At 42.3% G+C, this 18977-nt stretch overlaps 1 protein-coding gene across 2 annotated transcripts in view; it reads right to left on the bottom strand.

The window, feature by feature from the left end:
• Positions 1-18977, bottom strand: part of ITPR2 (inositol 1,4,5-trisphosphate receptor type 2) — a 340705-nt gene that overhangs the window by 185176 nt on the left and 136552 nt on the right. For both annotated transcript variants that reach the window (XM_077826251.1, XM_077826259.1), the window contains exons 22-26: positions 10544-10734; positions 7831-7963; positions 6887-6944; positions 4537-4702; positions 2484-2657 (exon numbers count right to left, since the gene is read on the bottom strand). In XM_077826251.1, coding sequence (XP_077682377.1) covers positions 2484-2657; positions 4537-4702; positions 6887-6944; positions 7831-7963; positions 10544-10734 — 722 coding nt within the window. The remainder of the gene's footprint in view (positions 1-2483; positions 2658-4536; positions 4703-6886; positions 6945-7830; positions 7964-10543; positions 10735-18977) is intronic.

Raw genomic sequence — 18977 nt, 5'->3', positions numbered from 1 at the left:
GAGGTTAAACGTAATAAAGGTTGTAAAATGTTTAAATGAGATAGCAATGGAAGTCATGAGTACCTTAGATAGATAGTATTTGGTCCAAGCCTCTCTCTAATGGACCTGGAAAGATTACAGACTGAAATTAAGTGAGTAACACAGCAGATCTGGAGAATAAGACGAAGACAATCTTTGCAGTTAAGATAAATAGATTTTTTTTTCAAAAGCATGAAGAACATAAGGTGTATGGATGTTGATAATCTGGCACCAGCCGGCCACTATGAGGACTGAAGATGTTCCTCCAGTAGAGATGATGCTTCAATGCTCATCTCTGGGTGATGTGGAAATGAATTTAAAAGCAGAAAATTTAAAAGCTAGGCTGCTTGGCCATTCATGACAGTTCATAACAATGTCAGCACTGTTATTTGGCATGTTTGTGTTCATCTATGCAACAACAAGACGACTATTATTTGTTTAGGGTTTGTTAATATGCATGTTGCCTCTTAGTAGATGTTTGGATTGATGTTGTGGAAGATATTTCAGGTTCTTTGCTATAATTTAACCACTCTCCTTTGCCCTGGGACTGTTGGTTAACCAAGATTAATTTACCTGTTACGTTTATCAGCATTTTTCCTCAGTCAAAGTAGTTTTATAATCCGTGAGAACTATACATCTTATCTGGAAGTGCTGATCAGCATTAAACTAAATCCATCCTCTCTCTTAACAAAATAAAAAACTGTTTATTGAACCTGTAAGAGTATTCCAGGGATGTAGTTATCAAGAGATAATCACACCTCTGGGACATCAGAGGCACTTGGTTGCATATCTTGCCTTGTTATGCCCTGTGATAGACGTTCTCTGTCATGCTTTTCCACAGGGGGCAAAGAAGTCACAGAGCCTGTACTAATCTATGTTCTATTCTGAATATCTGTGTTGTTAGAGAGTGGGAATTTCTAAAAATGGCTCCTTGCTCTATTTGTAAAATTCACAGGCAATTACTACTGTTTCATCAGTTATAGGATCCTATCCTACAGCCCTAAGCCAGGGCCAGATTCTGCCACTCTCACACTGAGTTATACTTGTCTACTGAAATAGGATCATTAATTTCCATGGGACTACGGACGGCACGGTACTGCTCCACGCAAGTAAGGATGGCAGAGTTAGGTGCTCAGTGCTTACTCACTACATGAGTAAAGATTGTAGGATTGGGCCCATAACCCTAAAATATACATAATGCTTGAAATTAATGTTCCCCAAAACACACTCAGGGCAACAATCAAACCTATCAGAAGCCAGAGCAGGGGCAGAGTGGGGGAACTAAAGATTTCTCTATACATGAAGTTATAGTTATTTCTGCATAACTGCTCCTGAATAACTCCATGTATGGGGACACTGATTCCAGAATAAGAGCATCCACATATGGAGTTAAGAAATAGCTATTGAACTTTTAAATTCACATGCTACCTTAATCCAAATTAACTTACAAGTGTAGACAAGACTTAAATGTTGTCTCTTCCATTCAAGTGACAAGGGTGGCCAAGTGTCCTGCACTGAATTTCAGGCCTTGCATATTCTATAAAGTTCCACTGACATAAGCATGTTTGAGAGCAGTGTGACAAAAAACTCACACCCCAAGGAGACACGGCCGTGACAGCAGAATGCCTAGTGTAGCCACATCTGATCTGAAAGAAAAAAGTGTTTCTGTAGAGTTAGCTAAAGTAGTTTGGGGAGCTGATCTTACTAAGTCAGCAGAAGAACTCCTGTCGGCATACACAGAATCTGCAGTAGGGAGTTATGCCAGCACAGACTCTATTTCATAGAGATGATTATTTCCCCCTCACAGCTCTTATAATTCTCCGTGTGATTTGTGATTATGGCATCATTGTTGGGCCCCACCCTGCATTGCCTGGGTGTTGGTTCCATCATCTTGTTCTATAAACACTTTCTATAATCCCCTGTATCTAAGGAAACTACATGAGAATTGAGATCTGGATAGAGGTGTAGCACCACCCAGCATAACTGAATAAGGGTCCTTTATCTCCTTCCCTTTTCTCACATGAATGCTCACTTTGTGGTTGGCCAAAGTTTTGGGGAAAGTCTATCCTTCCCCTCCTATTCAATTTTGCAATAGTCATTGTAATAGTGGAAGTATGACCTCTGGATCACCTGCACGGCAACAGAGTGATGTCACAAACAGATCTGTAGCACTCCTGCTGGACCAAACTGAAGGAGACTCTCTCTGAGATAATATAGCTCTTATTAAACTTAGCAGAGGAGAATACTGAGAACTCCTAGAAAAGCACCTTTGGTTTTGTCTTCTTCCTTCTTTAATACTAACGTTTACCCAGCATTCTGGGTATCACCTGCTTGCCAGCAGCACCATTTTGAATTTCGAGTTTAATAATATATATGTGTGTGTGTGTGTGAGAGAGAGAGAGGGTTTATTAAACTATATGTTAACTATATAAGAACACAGGTGGCCTAGGACTTTAGAGACACACCTCTATCGGTTCTTCACCCCCTTTCGCCTGACTGTCACCTAGCTCCCCACTCTCGTAGCTGCTGCTCTTTTCAACCCACAGTTCAGATTTTTCTACAGTCAGTCGGAGCTGGTCAAGATCAGCTTTGATTTGCTTGTAGTTGTCCACATCCTGATTAGACACCAGTAACTGGACCTGAAAATACAGTAATCCACAGTTATATTACAGCAGAGCCAGCTGCAGTGAAGTTTGTTTAATGGTTTTCATTTTAATGCCCTGGTTTCACTCCCTCATGACCTTATGAAATTATCATCTTTTGAACTGAAATTTTCCATTCTTAGTCTCTTTGGCCCCAGTTGAGCAAAGCCTTTAATCACATACTTAAGTCATACTGAAGTTATTGCCACTGAAGACTGTTTTGCCCAAAGCAAAACTGTTACAATGTTTAAAACATTCTGCTCCCTTTATCATCACACTGCAAAATGTTTGCAATGTAAACAACTGTCTATAAACCCCTGAGATATATGGCAGAGCTAATGGGGACACCAGGATTATGCTCCTTCTGGTATTAAAAGAATATAGTAAGCAGCAGTTTATCCCATGTAAATAATATTTCATGGAAAGACAAGATTGACATTACAAGAAATCAAGAGATCCAAACGTGAACTGTAGAGATAGTCAACATTTTCCAAATATTGAAATTTCAGTTATAAAGATCATTAACATTTTGACTAAAAATGGAACAAAACAAAACAAACATATGTGACCTAATTTTCATTACCAGCTATAGGGAAACACACCTAAATCTCTTTCAGCATTGATGCTTGTCAGATCTCATATCATTTACCCCCAGTTATGACCGCTTGCATTTTTCCAGATGAATCTATTTTTTCATTTCCTGCCCATATATTTAATCTTTCTTTCTGCTCACTGGTGTTCATAACTCCTCCAAATTTAGTATCATCTTTAAAAGTTCCCTATTAGGCTATTTGCTCCTTCTCCTAAACTATTAATGAAGAGATTCAACAAAATTTGACCTAACAATGATCCCTGTATAACCCAATAACCACCACTAAGAAATCAAACTGTTGTAAAAGAAAATGCCACATCAAGTGAATATTGTCACATGGCAGATAAGAACATTGATAATATATATTTTTTAAAATTGCTGTTCACAGACAAATATTCACTATTTTAGAATATAATCTTGAAGTTCTCATAGGCTGCTTGCTTAACAGTATACAGACTTGTTATCCTACTGAATTGATGAGTGCTGCTCGTCCACATACATATTCACATTCCACTTCCTCCACAGCCTTTTTAGTTTATTTGCCAGTTAGACTTTTCCTTTCTTTTACAAACAAACATATTAGGTATGCAACTCTCACTTAACTAGGAATAGCAGCTATTTATGCACCTAATCAGCATGGTCCCGCTTTAATATCCTGGTGGGAGGCCAGTATGCAACTCCGCAAAAGTATTACAACAAAGGCTTTCCAGCTATTTATCATTTGCCTGGTTTTACAACAAGAAAAACCACCACCTTTTACATAATGAGGTGGCAACATGCTAGTGAACTCCTGAAATAAGCATCAAATTATCTCAAAAAAGGTAAATTATCAGTCACCATAACCAAGAAAGTCCTCTATTATCTAAACCCATTACATCAGGTTTCTTAATAGATTAGGGTTAACATGTTAAAAATTTATACAGAAATGGGGGTGTTATCTAGTCGACAGAACAACAGCTGAGTACTATGCCTGGCTCTGTTATTCACTTGCTGTTCTATGTGACCGTTGGCAAGTCACTCAGGCCTACATAGTCAACAGCAGCTCCAATTCCAGGTGTCTCCGTTTCTGGGTCTCTGCCTTGAGACACCTCGAGCTTGGCTCACTTATGTGCAACTGTGTATGTGCAGCTCCCATGGAGCAAGAGGGCTGAATTTGGACCTTCAATTTATAAGGAAGCGACATTCTAATACTGTAACTGGCAGTTTAAGTGAGACTACTAGACTTTGAGACGACTTCCTTTTTCCTCACACAGTAGATTTCATGAAACACCATTGCACCTGTACCTGTTTAAATGCTTGCAAAACTTCTGCTCTTTGGCTGAAATGCTTAAATAGCAGCTGTAGGGCCCCTGACAGCAAAGGAGGGTAGTCATGCATGATAAGGTGAATGAGGACTCGTAGAAATGTTCTGCCCCCCTCATCATCAAGTTGCACTGGATTTTTCTCTTTTCTGCAAAAGCCCAAACAAGTTAAAAACCTGTGGTGTAAATCAATAAATCAAATCAAATCAAATCACACACACACACTTTGATAGCGCTCTTAAAACCGAACAGGACAAACTGAGAGATGTAAATTAAAAACCACTCCCCACTTTAGTTCATTTTACAGAAGCTTCAATGCCAGGGTTATTTTCTTTGTGGCAATCTGATGCTTGTCGCAGAATTGCCAGTACTGTCTGAAAGTAAATGGGAGCTTGGCTTCTTTAGCCTAACTAAAAGAAGGTTGAGGGGAGATATGATTGCTCTCTATAAATATATCAGAGGGATAAACACCAGAGAGGGAGAGGAATTATTTAAGCTCAGTACCAATGTGGACACAAGAACAAATGGATATAAACTGGCCACTAGGAAATTTAGACTAGAAATTAGACGAAGATTTTTAACCATCAGAGGAGTGAAGTTTTGGAATAGCCTTCCAAGGGAAGCAGTGGGGGCAAAAGATCTAACTGGCTTTAAGATTAAATTCAATAAGTTTATGGAGGAGATGGTATGATGGGATAACATGGTTTTGGTAATTAAATATTCATAAATAGGCACAATGGCCTGTGATGGGCTGTTAGATGGGGTGAGATCCGAGTTACCCAGGAAAGAATTTTCTGTAGTATCTGGCTGATGAATCTTGCCCATGTGCTCAGGGTTTAGCTGATTGCCATATTTGGAGTCGGGAAGGAATTTTCCTCCAGGGCAGATTGGAAGAGGCCCTGGAGTTTTTTCGCCTTCCTCTGTAGCATGGGGCACGGGTCACTTGCTGGAGGATTCTCTGCTCCTTGAAGTCTTTAAACTACGATTTGAGGACCTCAATAGCACAGATATAGGTGTGAGGGTTTTTTTTTGTAGGAGTGGTGGGTGAAATTCTGTGGCCTGCATTGTGCAGGAGGTCAGACTAGATGATCATAATGGTCCCTTCTGACCTAAATATCTATGAATTTATAAATACGTATGAAATGCATCAAACACTGTGATTAAGCTCCATTTTGCAAACACATCACTTTACGTCTGGGTGACCAATTCATCGCTGGTACAAGCCCACCAAAGTCAATGGAGTTGCACCCAAGATGAATTTGGCCCTGTCCTTTTTATTCGTCCCCTATCCGCTGCTGCTAAAATTAAATGTAGGAAAAATGAACTACAAAACCAGTAAAAATTGCCAAAGGCACCATATTTCTGGATCATATTTATTATCTGGAAGACAGAAAGCAGAATTACATTTAGCATATCAAAGCAGAAATAATGTTTCCAAGAAGCCATTCACAGTCAGTGTTCAATTGAAAGATGCAGGTGCCAACAGCCACACCAGAGCGGTGTGTTGTTTTTCATTATAGGAGTTCAGGGACAGGACTGAGGACACTCCCCTTTTTGGCAAAGCCTAAGAATACATAGGGGACATACTTGGTGAGGAAAGTTCAGAACACCCATCTCAGACATCTTTCCCCCTTCTCCTCAGTTCTGGGAAAATCACTAGCATCTAAAGGTTTGTCGACACAGGAAATGTTTCCAGTTATACTCATACAAGTGTACCAACAGAGTTAAACTGATACAGTTATACCAGCACAACTCCCCTATGTGGACGTTCTTATTCCAGAATAAGAGTGGGGTTTTTTGGTTTATCTTAAGCCATTTCCAAAGTGACAAAACTAAACCAGAAAAAGGAACTTTTATACTGGAATAAGAGTATCCACACAGAGAGTTATACCAGTATAACTATAGTACTTCAAATTCACACCTTCTTTTATACCAGTTTAATTTTCCCATGCAGATAAGCCCCAGCAGAGATGGGAACCAGCCAAAAACCTGAATCCAAACCCTCCTGAACTTCGGGGGTAGAGTGTCCAATCCAGACCCCACAACTGGCCAAACCAGATCCATACACACTTGAATTTCAGGGTGTTTGGAACCCAGAGCTGAACTTCATGGCCCTGGTCGAACATCTATGCTACAGTGGAGCTACTACTCCCACCACCTCCTCTGTAGGAGGTTATGCTACGTGGCAACAGGAACCAGTAAAAGGAGAGGAAGAGAGAGGAAGATACACAAAAAATAAACAGAAATTGTCAATTAGAAACAAAAATCGGATGGAAAGATGTTGTGTGTTATTGAGCACATACAGACACAAGTATAACCTTCAGAGAGCATACCTGCCAGCAAACATCGTCTCGGCCTGAGCTGCAATTTCATCTATGTCAGGAACAATTGCTGCCAAAAAACAAAACACAGGACCACAATTTAGTTTTCACAGCTAAAGAAACTATGGTCTGTGTTTAAGTATGTGCAACAAACTGAAGGCCCAACTATGGACTCCTTGGCCAGGCAAAACACCATTTGAAGCAGTTAATGGAAATTTTCCCATAATAAGGAGGGAAGGATCGGGCCTTAATTATTCTTATTTGTATTGCAGTAGCATTTAGGAGCCACAGTCTTGTACCAGGACCCCATTGTGCTAGGCACTGTACAAATAGAACAAAGACGACCCATGCCCCCAAAGGCTTTGCAAGCTGCATCTTTCATATTTTCTTTGATGTAACCAACCCCCCAAAACAGCAGACAATGACACAAACTTGTTGAAGAATTAGTGTTAATTGCCATTCCTTTTGCACCCACCCGCTCTGCTCTGTCAGCAAAACCAGAATACCCTCTTCTCATCTCTTCAGACAGTTCCAGGCTTTTTTCCGTACCACTGCTCTATCCATAAACATTCTCTGTAAACCAGTTCATCAGCCCCACCCCCATTTAAAGCCCTCTGAAAACCTCAGTTCTGCCACAAGGCACGCAAAACACAAGAAAGAAAAACAGAGCAACGCGTAACTCTATCCATCCCCACTCCATCCTCCATGGTCCGTTCTCACTCATTTGTTTTGTCATGTAGCAAACCTTTGGGAAGCATACAAATGAATAATAAATAACCGTCATAGGAAAACTGAATCATATTTTAATTAGAGAGCAGCAACTCAGCAAATATCCATTATTGTGGGCACCCCTCTAGCTTTCAATCTGGAGCGATGTGTAGCTTTCTGAAGTAGTTAAGTTCATTGCTTACTAAAATTACCGCAACAATAAACTGCAATACAATAGCAACAGTTACCTGAGACAAACCCTGGTGTGTCTGGTGGAGAGGTGGTGGAGCTATCAACATTCTCGCTGTCTTCTCCAAATTCTTTCTTATAGATAGACAGCATGTAGGATATTCTATAGTCCAGTCTAACACTAAGGATAAACTACAAGACAAGAGTTTAAAATAAGATACAGTTTTCTCTCTCTCTAACCTGTTTTGTGAGGGGGGAGGGAGCTAATTTTAAGTCTATTACTGGAAATAAAACAGCTATGTTTTTCAAATGATAATTTTTGTGATTTCTTTCCTGGGATTGACCTCCCACACTATGCTGCGGCATTTAGGCTGCACCTCCTTCACCATGAATATTTTAGTCAGTTCAGACTCGTCCAGCGGCTCTGAGATCTGCCCATCTGCCCAAAGCTGCATGAAAACACTAAAGCCAAATCATTTATTTTTCAGTGCAAAATACTAGTGGTGATATCCTGGCCAGTGTTTGCTTTTTGAGGATACTTTGTGGTGAATATAAACCTAAGGACAAAGGATTATTTCTGAGGTTTACTTTTTTAAACAAACGTAACTTGCTCATTGGATTTACAACAGGGTAACTGCAATCAGAATCTGGCTCTGTGAAAATATTCACATAAGGGCAGCAGGGTTTGGAAGGGTATACATTTTTTCCCTGTTTTAGGTGTGCTTAACTCTCATTGTGCCTGTATTGTGGCATAAACCTGGTGTGAAGGGGGGTTAACACATAAGTATACAGTAGCTCCTCAAAAGGTACGAATATCAGAGTTAAGGACTGACCAGTGAACCGGACACCATGTGAAACCAGAGAAACAAATCAGGCAGCAGCAGAGACCAAAAAAAAAAAAAAAAGAAGCCAGTACTATATTGTGCCTGTATTGCATCTTAAAGGTAGCCACATCTGGGCTGCCTGTCCCCCCCACCCCACCCCCACTCACGGGGCAACCACTTGCAGCAAGACGCTGGGGCTGCCAGCCCAAGGCAGCTGAAGCCAGCAGAGCAGGTGCAGCACTGGGGATCTTTCACCCACTCCCCATGAGGGGGACATGCAGTTTTTAACCCCCCTCCCCGGGAGAGGAACATTCTGTTTTCTCTCTCACACACACACACACACACACACACACACCCCCCTCTGCCTGGAGGGGGCCAAGTTTGAAAACTCATGCTAGGGCTGAGTAGGGAGCTCAGCTGCTGCTGAATCCTGGCCTGGAGCATCAGCTACTGGATCTGGAACCCGAACTGTGCTTTGTTCAGAGTTACAAACATTTCAGAGTTACGGACAGCCTCCGTTTCCGAGGGGTCTGTAATGCTGAGGTTGTCCTGTATATGACGGGATTGTGCCCTAGTGTTATGTAGCCATGTCAGAGAGTAACAGTGGAGGGTAAGGCCTCTCCAACTCCCTGTGGAACTGCGTTAGACCTGCTCGGATGGAGGCTAGAGAGAAGAAGGGACAGGAGGAGCTGCCTCACCTGAATCTTTCTCCTGTGAGCATACAGGTAGGGAGTGGGCAGGAAGAAATTGGAACCGTGGCTCTGCCCTCCCAAGTGCCAACCAGCAGAGCCAGCCAGGTATGAAGGGAAAGTAAGCTGCATCCCAAAAGCGGTGTCATAGCTTACTGCTCCTCTCAGAACAAGGAGAGAGCAAGGAAGTGGGAGTGACACTCCAGATACTAATATTTTCCCAGGGCTCTCCCTAAAGTAGTGCAGTTTAGCACCACCCTATGCTCATTTCTGAGCTCTGAAATATGCAGTTTATCACATTTTGAACAATTGTATGCTATAGTAAGCATAACCCAACAATTGCTAGTCTTTCAGCAACTTGTAATTAAGGAAATATAAAAGACGTACTTCATAAACATTCAGTATAAATGGAAAGCTTCAAAAGTGACAAATTGTATCAACAGATAGCAGAATTTACAAAAAATACTAAAAAACTTCTACAGAATGTGTGTACCTGGAAGTGGGAGTTGGTATGCAGAATAATAGACACTGTGTGGCACATAACTTACAGCAGCCCAAGGTGAGAACCCTAAAGATATATGCTAGTGGATGTACCTCATGGAATGGCTAGGATAAAACGACACTGACCCAAATTCTGTTCAGTTCCACCAGTGAACATCTGGAGAGAGCTTCCAGAATGTCTGGCCCTGCATGTCTCCAGTGTGTCTGGACTCAGTTCTGTTCTAAGTTACACCGGTGGAAATGAGGAGTAACTATTGAAGTCAATGAAATTATACTGATGTAAGACAAGTATAATTAATCTGGAAATATATCCTTTGTCTCTAGAGCAGGGGTTCTCATCGAACGGGGGTCGTGACCCCTCAGGGGGTCACAAGGTTATGATGGGGGGGTCGTGACCTGTCAGCCTCCACCCTCAAACCCCGCTTTGCTTCCAGCATTTATACTAGTGCTAAATAAAAAAAAATTGTTTTTACTTTACAAGGGGGGGGTCACTCTCACAGGCTTTCTGTGTGAAAGGGGTCACCAATTCAAAAGTTTGAGGACCACTGGTCTAGAGAATATTTCTGGGATAGTTTTAAGGGCCAGATTCTGTCACCCTTACAGACACTGAGCGGTATTCTTCTCCATGCCAAGGCACGACCATTAGAGAAAGGTACTCCTCAATGAGAAAGACTGGGTTGCAGAATTGGTCCCTAAGTAAATAAAGAAGTAGGTTAAAATTAACTAGCTGCTTTGTAATTTTCCATCATGGTTTTTACCTGCAAGATCTCAATGATTTTTAATTTGGTGTCCATCACAGTCACATCTTCACTGTCTGGGCTGGCCTGCTTGCTCGAGTGGAGGCTTGGCTGTACATCAGGTATGCTGATGGGAAAGATAGATCCTCTGCTCAGTACCATTTGTGTCATCATCTCTCCCACACCATGGATGGTCCTCATAACATTGTTTCCTAGGTATTAAAAAGAAATCATACAATTGGTGAACCTTTCTTTCAAACCCTCCCTCCCTGCCTCCCCACACACACACACACACACACACACACACACGTTCTTCATGTGGCAAAAATACCCCAACAATCTTAATAAATCTACTAAGGACTAAATCATCTCTTTCCAGCTACAGCTGCACAGGAGGGAAAGAGTTAAGTCAAAATATCTATGGTTTTGGAGCCAAATAAATCTGCCACATCACCGTTCCGCAAAGGACACACTTGCAGGCCAACGGAAAGGCCAAGAGACAAGGGTCCCCAAACACTCGTTCACCCCATCAATGTGCTCATAACCTTGTTCTGCAGGGAACACCTCAGGAGAAGAGTGCCTAGTTCAGTTTCCATGCCCACTCTCTTTGTTGGCTTCTCCATGAAGATTTGCCAATTGGGGTGGTGGATTTGGCGATAGAATTGTAGAATCTCAGAGATGTAGTGCTAGACGAGACCTTGAGAAGTTATCATCTAGTCCAGCCTCCTGTTCTGAGGCAGGATTAAGTATACCTAGGCCATCCCTGACAGGTATTTGTCCAGCCTGTTCTTTCAAATTTCCAACGATGGGGATATAGACACCTGCACCTTAGGAACTAGACTGAGACCAACAAATGATTTTAAAATGGGACACAAAGATGCCATCAGTTGGTAAGGACTTTTGGTCTCTACAGACTTTTGGTCTCTACAGACCTAATCTGATTTTAACCAGTGACCTAGAGGTAGAAAAAGCTTTGTATGCTGCCCCCTATTACCAAACCCCTTGGCCATTTGATTATGTTACCAATCTTGAAACGTTTATTTGGACGTACTCAACATACTCCCATCCACAGCTCTGAGCACATACACACACACACTTCATAAAACGTATACAGCCTACAAGCTGAACCAATGTTCAAATTGCAAAAGCCTCCACATTCTCACAAGCTAAGATTCTCCCACCTCTCAGCCCCATTTGCTCAACCTTCCCACTTCAGAAAAATCCTGGGAAAGGGACAGACCTTATAGCCTGACCTGAATGTCAAAATATTCTCTAGAGCAGGGTTTCTCAATCTTTTTCTTTCCGAGGCCCCCCGAACATGCTATAAAAACTCCATGACTGGCCAGTGCCACAACTGTTTTTCTGCCTAATGCTGGTCCTGGCTTTTATAGGATGTATCAAGCAGGGTAACTGCCCAGGGCCTCACACCACAGGGGTCCTCACAAAGCTAAGTTGCTCAGGCTTTGAATTCAGCTCCAGGTTGCCAGGCTAGGAGCCCTGGGCTTCAGCGCCACACAGTGGGGCTTCAGCTTTCTGCTCTGGGTCCCAGCAAATCTAACATTGGCCCTGTTTGGCGTCCCACCCTGAAATCTGCTCATGGCCATGGAGGGGGCCCCAGGCCCCTGGTTGAGAACCGCTGCTCTACAGTTACAGTTCCTTGCCTGGGCTCCTCCTAGGAAGTAACTTACTCACCTCAGAGCTAAGCTTTCCAGTTTAATCTAGCCCTAAGAGCCCAGTTCAACCATCCATTCTATTGACTCTGCTAAGAGTTGGATCAAACAACACATGAGGATGCTGTTTGTTCAGACAAACTGTGCTGTTCTTCTTCTACTCTGACTTTTGACGTGAACAGAAGTTCTATGAATGAATGACCATCTTCATTCTAGGATGGGGGAAGAAGAGGAGGAGGAGGAGGAGGAATTTGGGTCTTGCTCTGGACAGGACATAACGATTCCTACCAGTGTGAATTAGTCTTTTCATAACTCGTAACTCACAGATATGAGCTAATGGATAAGACAATGAGACAACGGTGGAAAGAGATCCTCCCTCTAAGCGGGAATACCTAGAGTATGCAAAAGCAAACCAAGGGCTGGAAGAGAAGATATAATTTGGTAGAAGGATTAAGTAGTTCCTTGAATGTCTTCTGTATACTTTAATCAGCAGGCAACAGCAACATCACAATAACCCTCTTTCTATATAATCTGCAGCAAAAGGTCAACATCCTATTATATTTTGCTAGCAATATCTTCCCCTTATGCCTTTTTGCCCCCATTCATGGAGTTCACGTATTGTATGTGAGGAAAGAGGGGGCCTTTAACCCTAACTTAAAAAGAAGAAAGAATGTGCTTTTTCAAAGTGAATGAGACACATTAGTGTCACGTTTCAGGTCCTGTTCAGCATTCAGTCTGGTGTGCAATCTGTTTGAATTGGGCTTTTGAAAATACTCCTTCACGTCCATACAAGTTAAGGGGGGGAAGGGGGAGAATAATTTCTGGCCGTTTTTGCATCATGCAAGAAAGAAAAGCACTGGGTATCAGACTGAAGACTAAATCCAAACATCAGGGTCATACACAGGCAGATCCTCCTAACTGCCTGCACATAAGTAAGGTAATAAAAATGTTTCCAAATATCCTCCTGGCTACTGCATGGTGCTGGAAATCACATATCTGGCAGAACTGATCTTTAAACTGCATGAAACGTGAGACTAGGATCACCTCCCCCCAAAATGCTAAACAATGTTTATCTGCATTGATTACAATGGAGTTACATCAGTGTAAAACAGGCTTACGAAGAGAAGAATCAGGCCCCTTGACCTTTAAAGTGGCTCCATTTAAGTTGTTTTTTTTAAATACTATTTACCACCAATTTGTGAAACAGATGATCTCATTCATAACACCCTGTCCTTTCAGCTGCACAATCTGCTAACAGTGAAGTGCGGCTGTAGGACTTTTAGGTATCCCCTTGGTTTAAGAAACAGAGCAACAACAACAAAAGGAAAGACCACAGTACAAGATAATGGGACTGCATCACTCCTTGGTGACTTGTCATCCCATTACTTGAAAAATGTATATGGAGGTAAAAATTTTCCCAATTAGTAATGGAGATTTCAGAAGTTAATGAATTCTGCATAAAAAGAGTCAATGGAGTTACAGCACAATACAACTGGTATTGCAGAGTGAAGAATCAGTCAGAATAAATTGAAAAAAAGTGACAAGAAGATAGTCTTCTAGATTTTTATGTCAATCCCAATTTCTTTCTAAAAAAAAAAGATCTTGAGAGGTACTTTTAATTGATGTCAATGGGATCTGCAAGTGCCTAGCAGTCCTCTCAGGAATTGGTCCACTGAAAGTAGGTATTCAGTATACAAGTGTGCAATTTCGGATTGGAAATTCCCTGTATATTTCAATCATTCCAACCTCTAAGATAAATCCTGCTGAAATAGCAAAGGCCCAGGTACTATGCAATATAGGATTAGACTTCCCCCCACCATGAGCTCCGATCAAGGGCAATACATAGTTGCACTGTGTCAGGAGCAAATCAGAAATCAAACTGTGACTCAGTCACAGTATGGGCTGGTCCCTCTCTTGCTCCAGAGTGAAGAGTAATCACTTCCCCATCTGCAACAAATCAGCGGTGCTGCTCTGTACGTTCGGTGGGGGAGGGGGGGAATAAGGTCAAGGTTATGCCCAATCCCCACTTCTGCTCCCTCACTTGTCACCCACACATGTGCAAGGGGAGAAGATACCCCACAAACGTCCGAGGAAGGTTGGTGCAGTGGTTAGGAGGATAGTCTAGGACATGAGAGACCCAGGTCCAATTCCTACTCTGCCAGATTTCCTGTGTGGCCTGGGGCAACTCACTTAGCATCTCTTTCTCTCCATTCTCCGATCTGAAAAGTGAGGAGACTAATAGCACTTCCCTACCTCAGAGTGCTCTTGTGAGAATAAATATACTAAAGATTGTGGAGGAACTCAGATACTACAGAGAGGGGAATTATACGAGTACCAAAGAAAACAAAAGAGGCAGCCTCCTTCCCTTGCCCCTACTCACAGGTGCTGACTTTCAGCTTTCCCCAGGGGTGCTCCACCCTCACTTGGCCCTGAGGCCCCTCCTTCCCCCAAGACCCAACCCTACCCCCTCCCCGGAGCATGTCCTGCCCTCACTCTGCCTTTTCCCACTCCGACCCGCTGACTAACAGCTGATAGGAGGCAGGGAGGAGCTGATTGGCAGGTGGCTGCTGAGCACCCACTATTTTTTCCCCTGTGGGTGCTCCAGCCCCAGAGCACCCACAGAGTCAGAGCCTATGCACAGACTAGCAACAGAGGTCGGAAGTGCAAGGGCGATGCAAGGCAGCTTCACAATTGAACCTATAACAAAGGAAAAGTTACACTGGATTCACTACACTCCTTCCTCCCAAACATTCCTTGAACATCAACCTGTGTGTGTGACTAAAAGCTAGAGGAAGATCCACTAAAGAAGGTTGTCATTTTCGGTTGTATTTCATTAATACAGCTGAAAGTGGTTTTAGTAGGGAAAAAGCCAGTTTAAATCAATTTTAGTAGTTATAGCTGCAATGATTAAGACCCTCTTTAAACCAATATACTTTTCTTTTTGTCAACAATACCGGCAAGGCTGGGAGTAACAGGCAAATCAATCTCATACAGCATCTTAGCAAATAGCAAGATATCAGCAATTATATTTTAAATTAACACCCAGCAGGTTTGGGGAAGAAAATTTCTGGAATTAAAATGAAATAGCACTTAGGACAATTAGTTACCAGTATACTTTTCAAAGTGAAAGAACCCAAAATATTTCACAAGCTATATGCCTGTATATGCAGACCACCACTGAAACACAACTGTCTCGCAGGTGGTGGGTGACCGTCAACCAGTACACAGTGCCACAAGCATGGGGCGCCAGAGAGTGCACAAGACACTCAAAGGAACCTGTGCTTTAGGAATATCCATGAAGATTAGACAGAAACTTGATTTTAAGAGGTCTCCTCCAAGAGACCTAAACAAAGTAATCTACATGCCACTCAATGTAAATATCTGCCTTAGAAGGAGGAAGGGGTAAATCAGATCTATAGAAAAGTTTAACCAAGAGTAGGTATGTACTTCAGATCTGTTACATCCAATCAGCATGGTCCAATGGATAGAGCCCTTTGTACTATTCCTAGCAAGTCACTGCATTTCTCTGCATTTGTTTGCCCTCCCACCTTTTGTCTCATTCATCTATTTAGATTGTAAGCTCTTGGGGGCAGGGCCCGTGTCTTATTAAGTGTTTGTACAGTGCCTAACACATTGGGGCGCTAGGTGCTACCACAATACATTAATAAATAAATAATAAATTAACCTACCACCTCCATTGTTACTAATTGGGCTAAATCCTGAGTGTTTCTGAGCAGATGCCTCTCAGAAGAGAGCACAAAATGTATTTTGTGAGACTCTTACCCAGAGTTGCACTGTCAAGAACCACAAGTGCATCCTATTATGGTTTCACAATTCTAGTGTAGAATGTGTCCAGGGAGTTAGAGATAAGTGATTTATTCACCAATATATAGTACAATGAAAGAGTGAAATCAAGGTAGGTTCTGACGCTCATTTAAAGGAGTTACAGACTGACAGGTACTAAAACGAGGGGCTGGAAAAAAAGAATGTTTGTCATCTTTTGGAAAGACAACTGTGCACCTCCTTTTCATTGCATTGTATTATAGTGATCACAACTTCCTAATGAATATCACTTTCTGTCACAAACCTGTGGCACATAAGCTCATACAATTTGGCATGATTGACAACACAATGGCCTCTCTGAGACGAGAGAGATTTCAGAGGAGTTAAGTTATAAAGAACATGCAATCGACATGTTGGATAATGGGACACCTCACTTCCTGCATAAAACATATGTCCTGATAGAATTGTTCAGACCAGTAAATTATTTAAGAGCAAAATAAACACAAACAGAAAAAAGTGCTATGCAATATAGCATGGATGTTAAATGACAAAGCTATATTCAGGGAGAAAAGCCACTAGGAAAGGAATTGGCAAACTATGCCTTGTCTTAATATTGCTCCCAGCCAGTGGCTATGTGGTGGTTTCTGTCCTGCTCCCAGTGGACAAGAATCAAGCACACTACAAGCAGCATCACAACTGACACAATTAGGAACCCTTGTTGACAGTCTCAGTGGTGAGGCTAGGACTGATATGGAAGATGAAGTATACGTGGAGATGAGATACATGAGTTAGTGTGAGGAAGCTCAGAGAGAGCGGGGCCCCATGCCATACCCGGGCTGTAGATAAACAATGGACTTCAGTCTCCACAGTTCGCTAGCTGACACATTTTACTTACCCTAATGTTTCTTAGGGCCAGATTATGATGCCCTTACTCAGAGCGAGTAGTACTCTTTCTGCACAAGTAGCCTTCTGGACATCAGTGGAACCACTCATGGCAAAAGGTACTATTCCACATGAGGAAGGTATCATTATTTGGCCCTTAGTTTATTTGAAGCCTTAGAAGGTAGTACATAGAAAGAGAGTTGAGACTACTTTATCAAAAAAATAGCCTGAAAATATTTTCTGCGGAAATATCATTGACCGAACACAAGACTCAATCCAAAAGTATCAAACTTGGTTAAATGTAATACCTAGTACTACCAGTTATATATTTCTATTCCTGTTCGTATCAGTCACAAAGGGACTGAGCCTGTTCCCACCGCTATTAAAATCAATGGAAGTTTGGCCATTAACAAGTAAGATTGGATTCCTAGGGTTCAAAAGTGCTCCAGCACTCACTGCTGGAGCGAGATATTCAAGAGTGCTCAGCTCTCAGTAAGGCATTTTAAAAAGCAGCCAAGTTTTCAGGCAGATTTCAGCAGCCAGGAATTCCCATTAAGAACACCAGAGCTGCTGGGTGCTGAACAATTTTGGAAATCTTTATTTAGGTGCCTAAATGGGCGTCACTGGGTGATGGAGTCTTTTTTAAAATCTGGTGCTTAATGATCAGATAGAGAACAAATGCACTTTGACAACTGCTCATTAACTTGTCCAGTAAAAGGGCAACACGTCGGTCAATCTTATTTATAAAAAAAAGAGTGAGGGAAGGGGGGACAAATGAGTGGTTTTGCAGACAAAAAATTTATTTATTTTTATGTGAGCAGTGTCACACAACGCCAAACTCTCTATGAAACGTTTTTACCTCAGCATTTTTGTTACTGAGTACTGTACAGCCAAACTTATTGAGGTCTTGCAAATATATTCTGTATTGCCACGGTGCTTATGTCCTCTGGATAGCTGCACTCCCATTGCAGTCTAATAAGAATCTGGCAGCGTGTGCTACGTAGAAATTTCATGCTTCGGCACCTCATCTCTCACCCATACTGACAGAGACTGGGAGGAAAGGATGGGTAATAATAAACTTCCCAATGAGCCCAAATATCGTCCCTGTTTGTGGAGCCAAATATTTCTGATCATCATCATGAAATTACTTATATTCTGCACTCCTACCCGAACTCTCTCTCTCTGTAGGATAGTGGTTTTGAACCTGTGGTCCATGGACCCCTGGGGGTCTTCAGATTACATCTAAGATTTCTGAAGAGATCTGCAGCTCCAGTCGAAATTTTGTAGGGGTCCACAAATGAAAAAAGGTTGAAAACTACAGCTGTCGGACATCCGAACTCCAGTCACAAAAGACCCCAAAAGACTCAGAACACCCCACCCCCAAAGATCCTTTTTCCTTCAGAGATGGGGCAGAACGGAAGAAAGTCTCTGGCTGCTGCTCAGCTGCATCTGTCAGAACCATGGGAGGGATAATAAACACTTAGAGGTTTTACTGTCCCTCTTCTATCAAGGCTTGAGCCCCCCCCACACACACACACTTGCCAGAGCCTCTTTCAGGACCGAAGGATCTAAAACACTGCCCCTTGAAGATGTGGGGGAGCAGCCACTCAGCATCTCTAAATGTCTCAGCTAATTCCCCTCTCACTCCTGCAACAGATGAAGCCTGGTAGAGAGAGGGAGCCCCTGGGGCCTAGGAAAAAGGGGGCTCTGGAGGCAATTGAGCTGTGGTGGATAATCAGATTAGATTCTGAGGTCTGGATATCTGATATCACTTGAATATTAGAACCCCTGACTCCAAAGGATTGCCTGTTTCCCCGCTCTAACCAAGATCACAGCAGAGGCCGCTCCTCCCTACATTGGTCCTGATCCCAAGAACTGCTAAGAGCCCACAACTTCCACAGAAGTCAGCTGCAGTTCAAGGCTGACTGTGCTTCACAGGAGGCCCAAACCAGCATCAAGAATGGGCCCTTAGCCAGTAAGGGCCTCTGCAATTAGGTGAATTACAGCTGGAACAGGAATCAACTCCAAATGCCCTTGCTTTTGTGGATTCCTGAGAGACTCTTAATACTGATTCAGTGTAAGCTTTTTAAGTTTTATTCATGTAGAACCAGCCAAGGGCA

The sequence above is a fragment of the Eretmochelys imbricata genome, chromosome 1 (assembly GCF_965152235.1).
Source record: "Eretmochelys imbricata isolate rEreImb1 chromosome 1, rEreImb1.hap1, whole genome shotgun sequence".
In the NCBI taxonomy this organism is placed as follows: Eukaryota; Metazoa; Chordata; order Testudines; family Cheloniidae; genus Eretmochelys; species Eretmochelys imbricata.
Note: the sequence above shows the minus strand (reverse complement) of the source record. Positions and strands in the feature narration are given on the sequence as shown.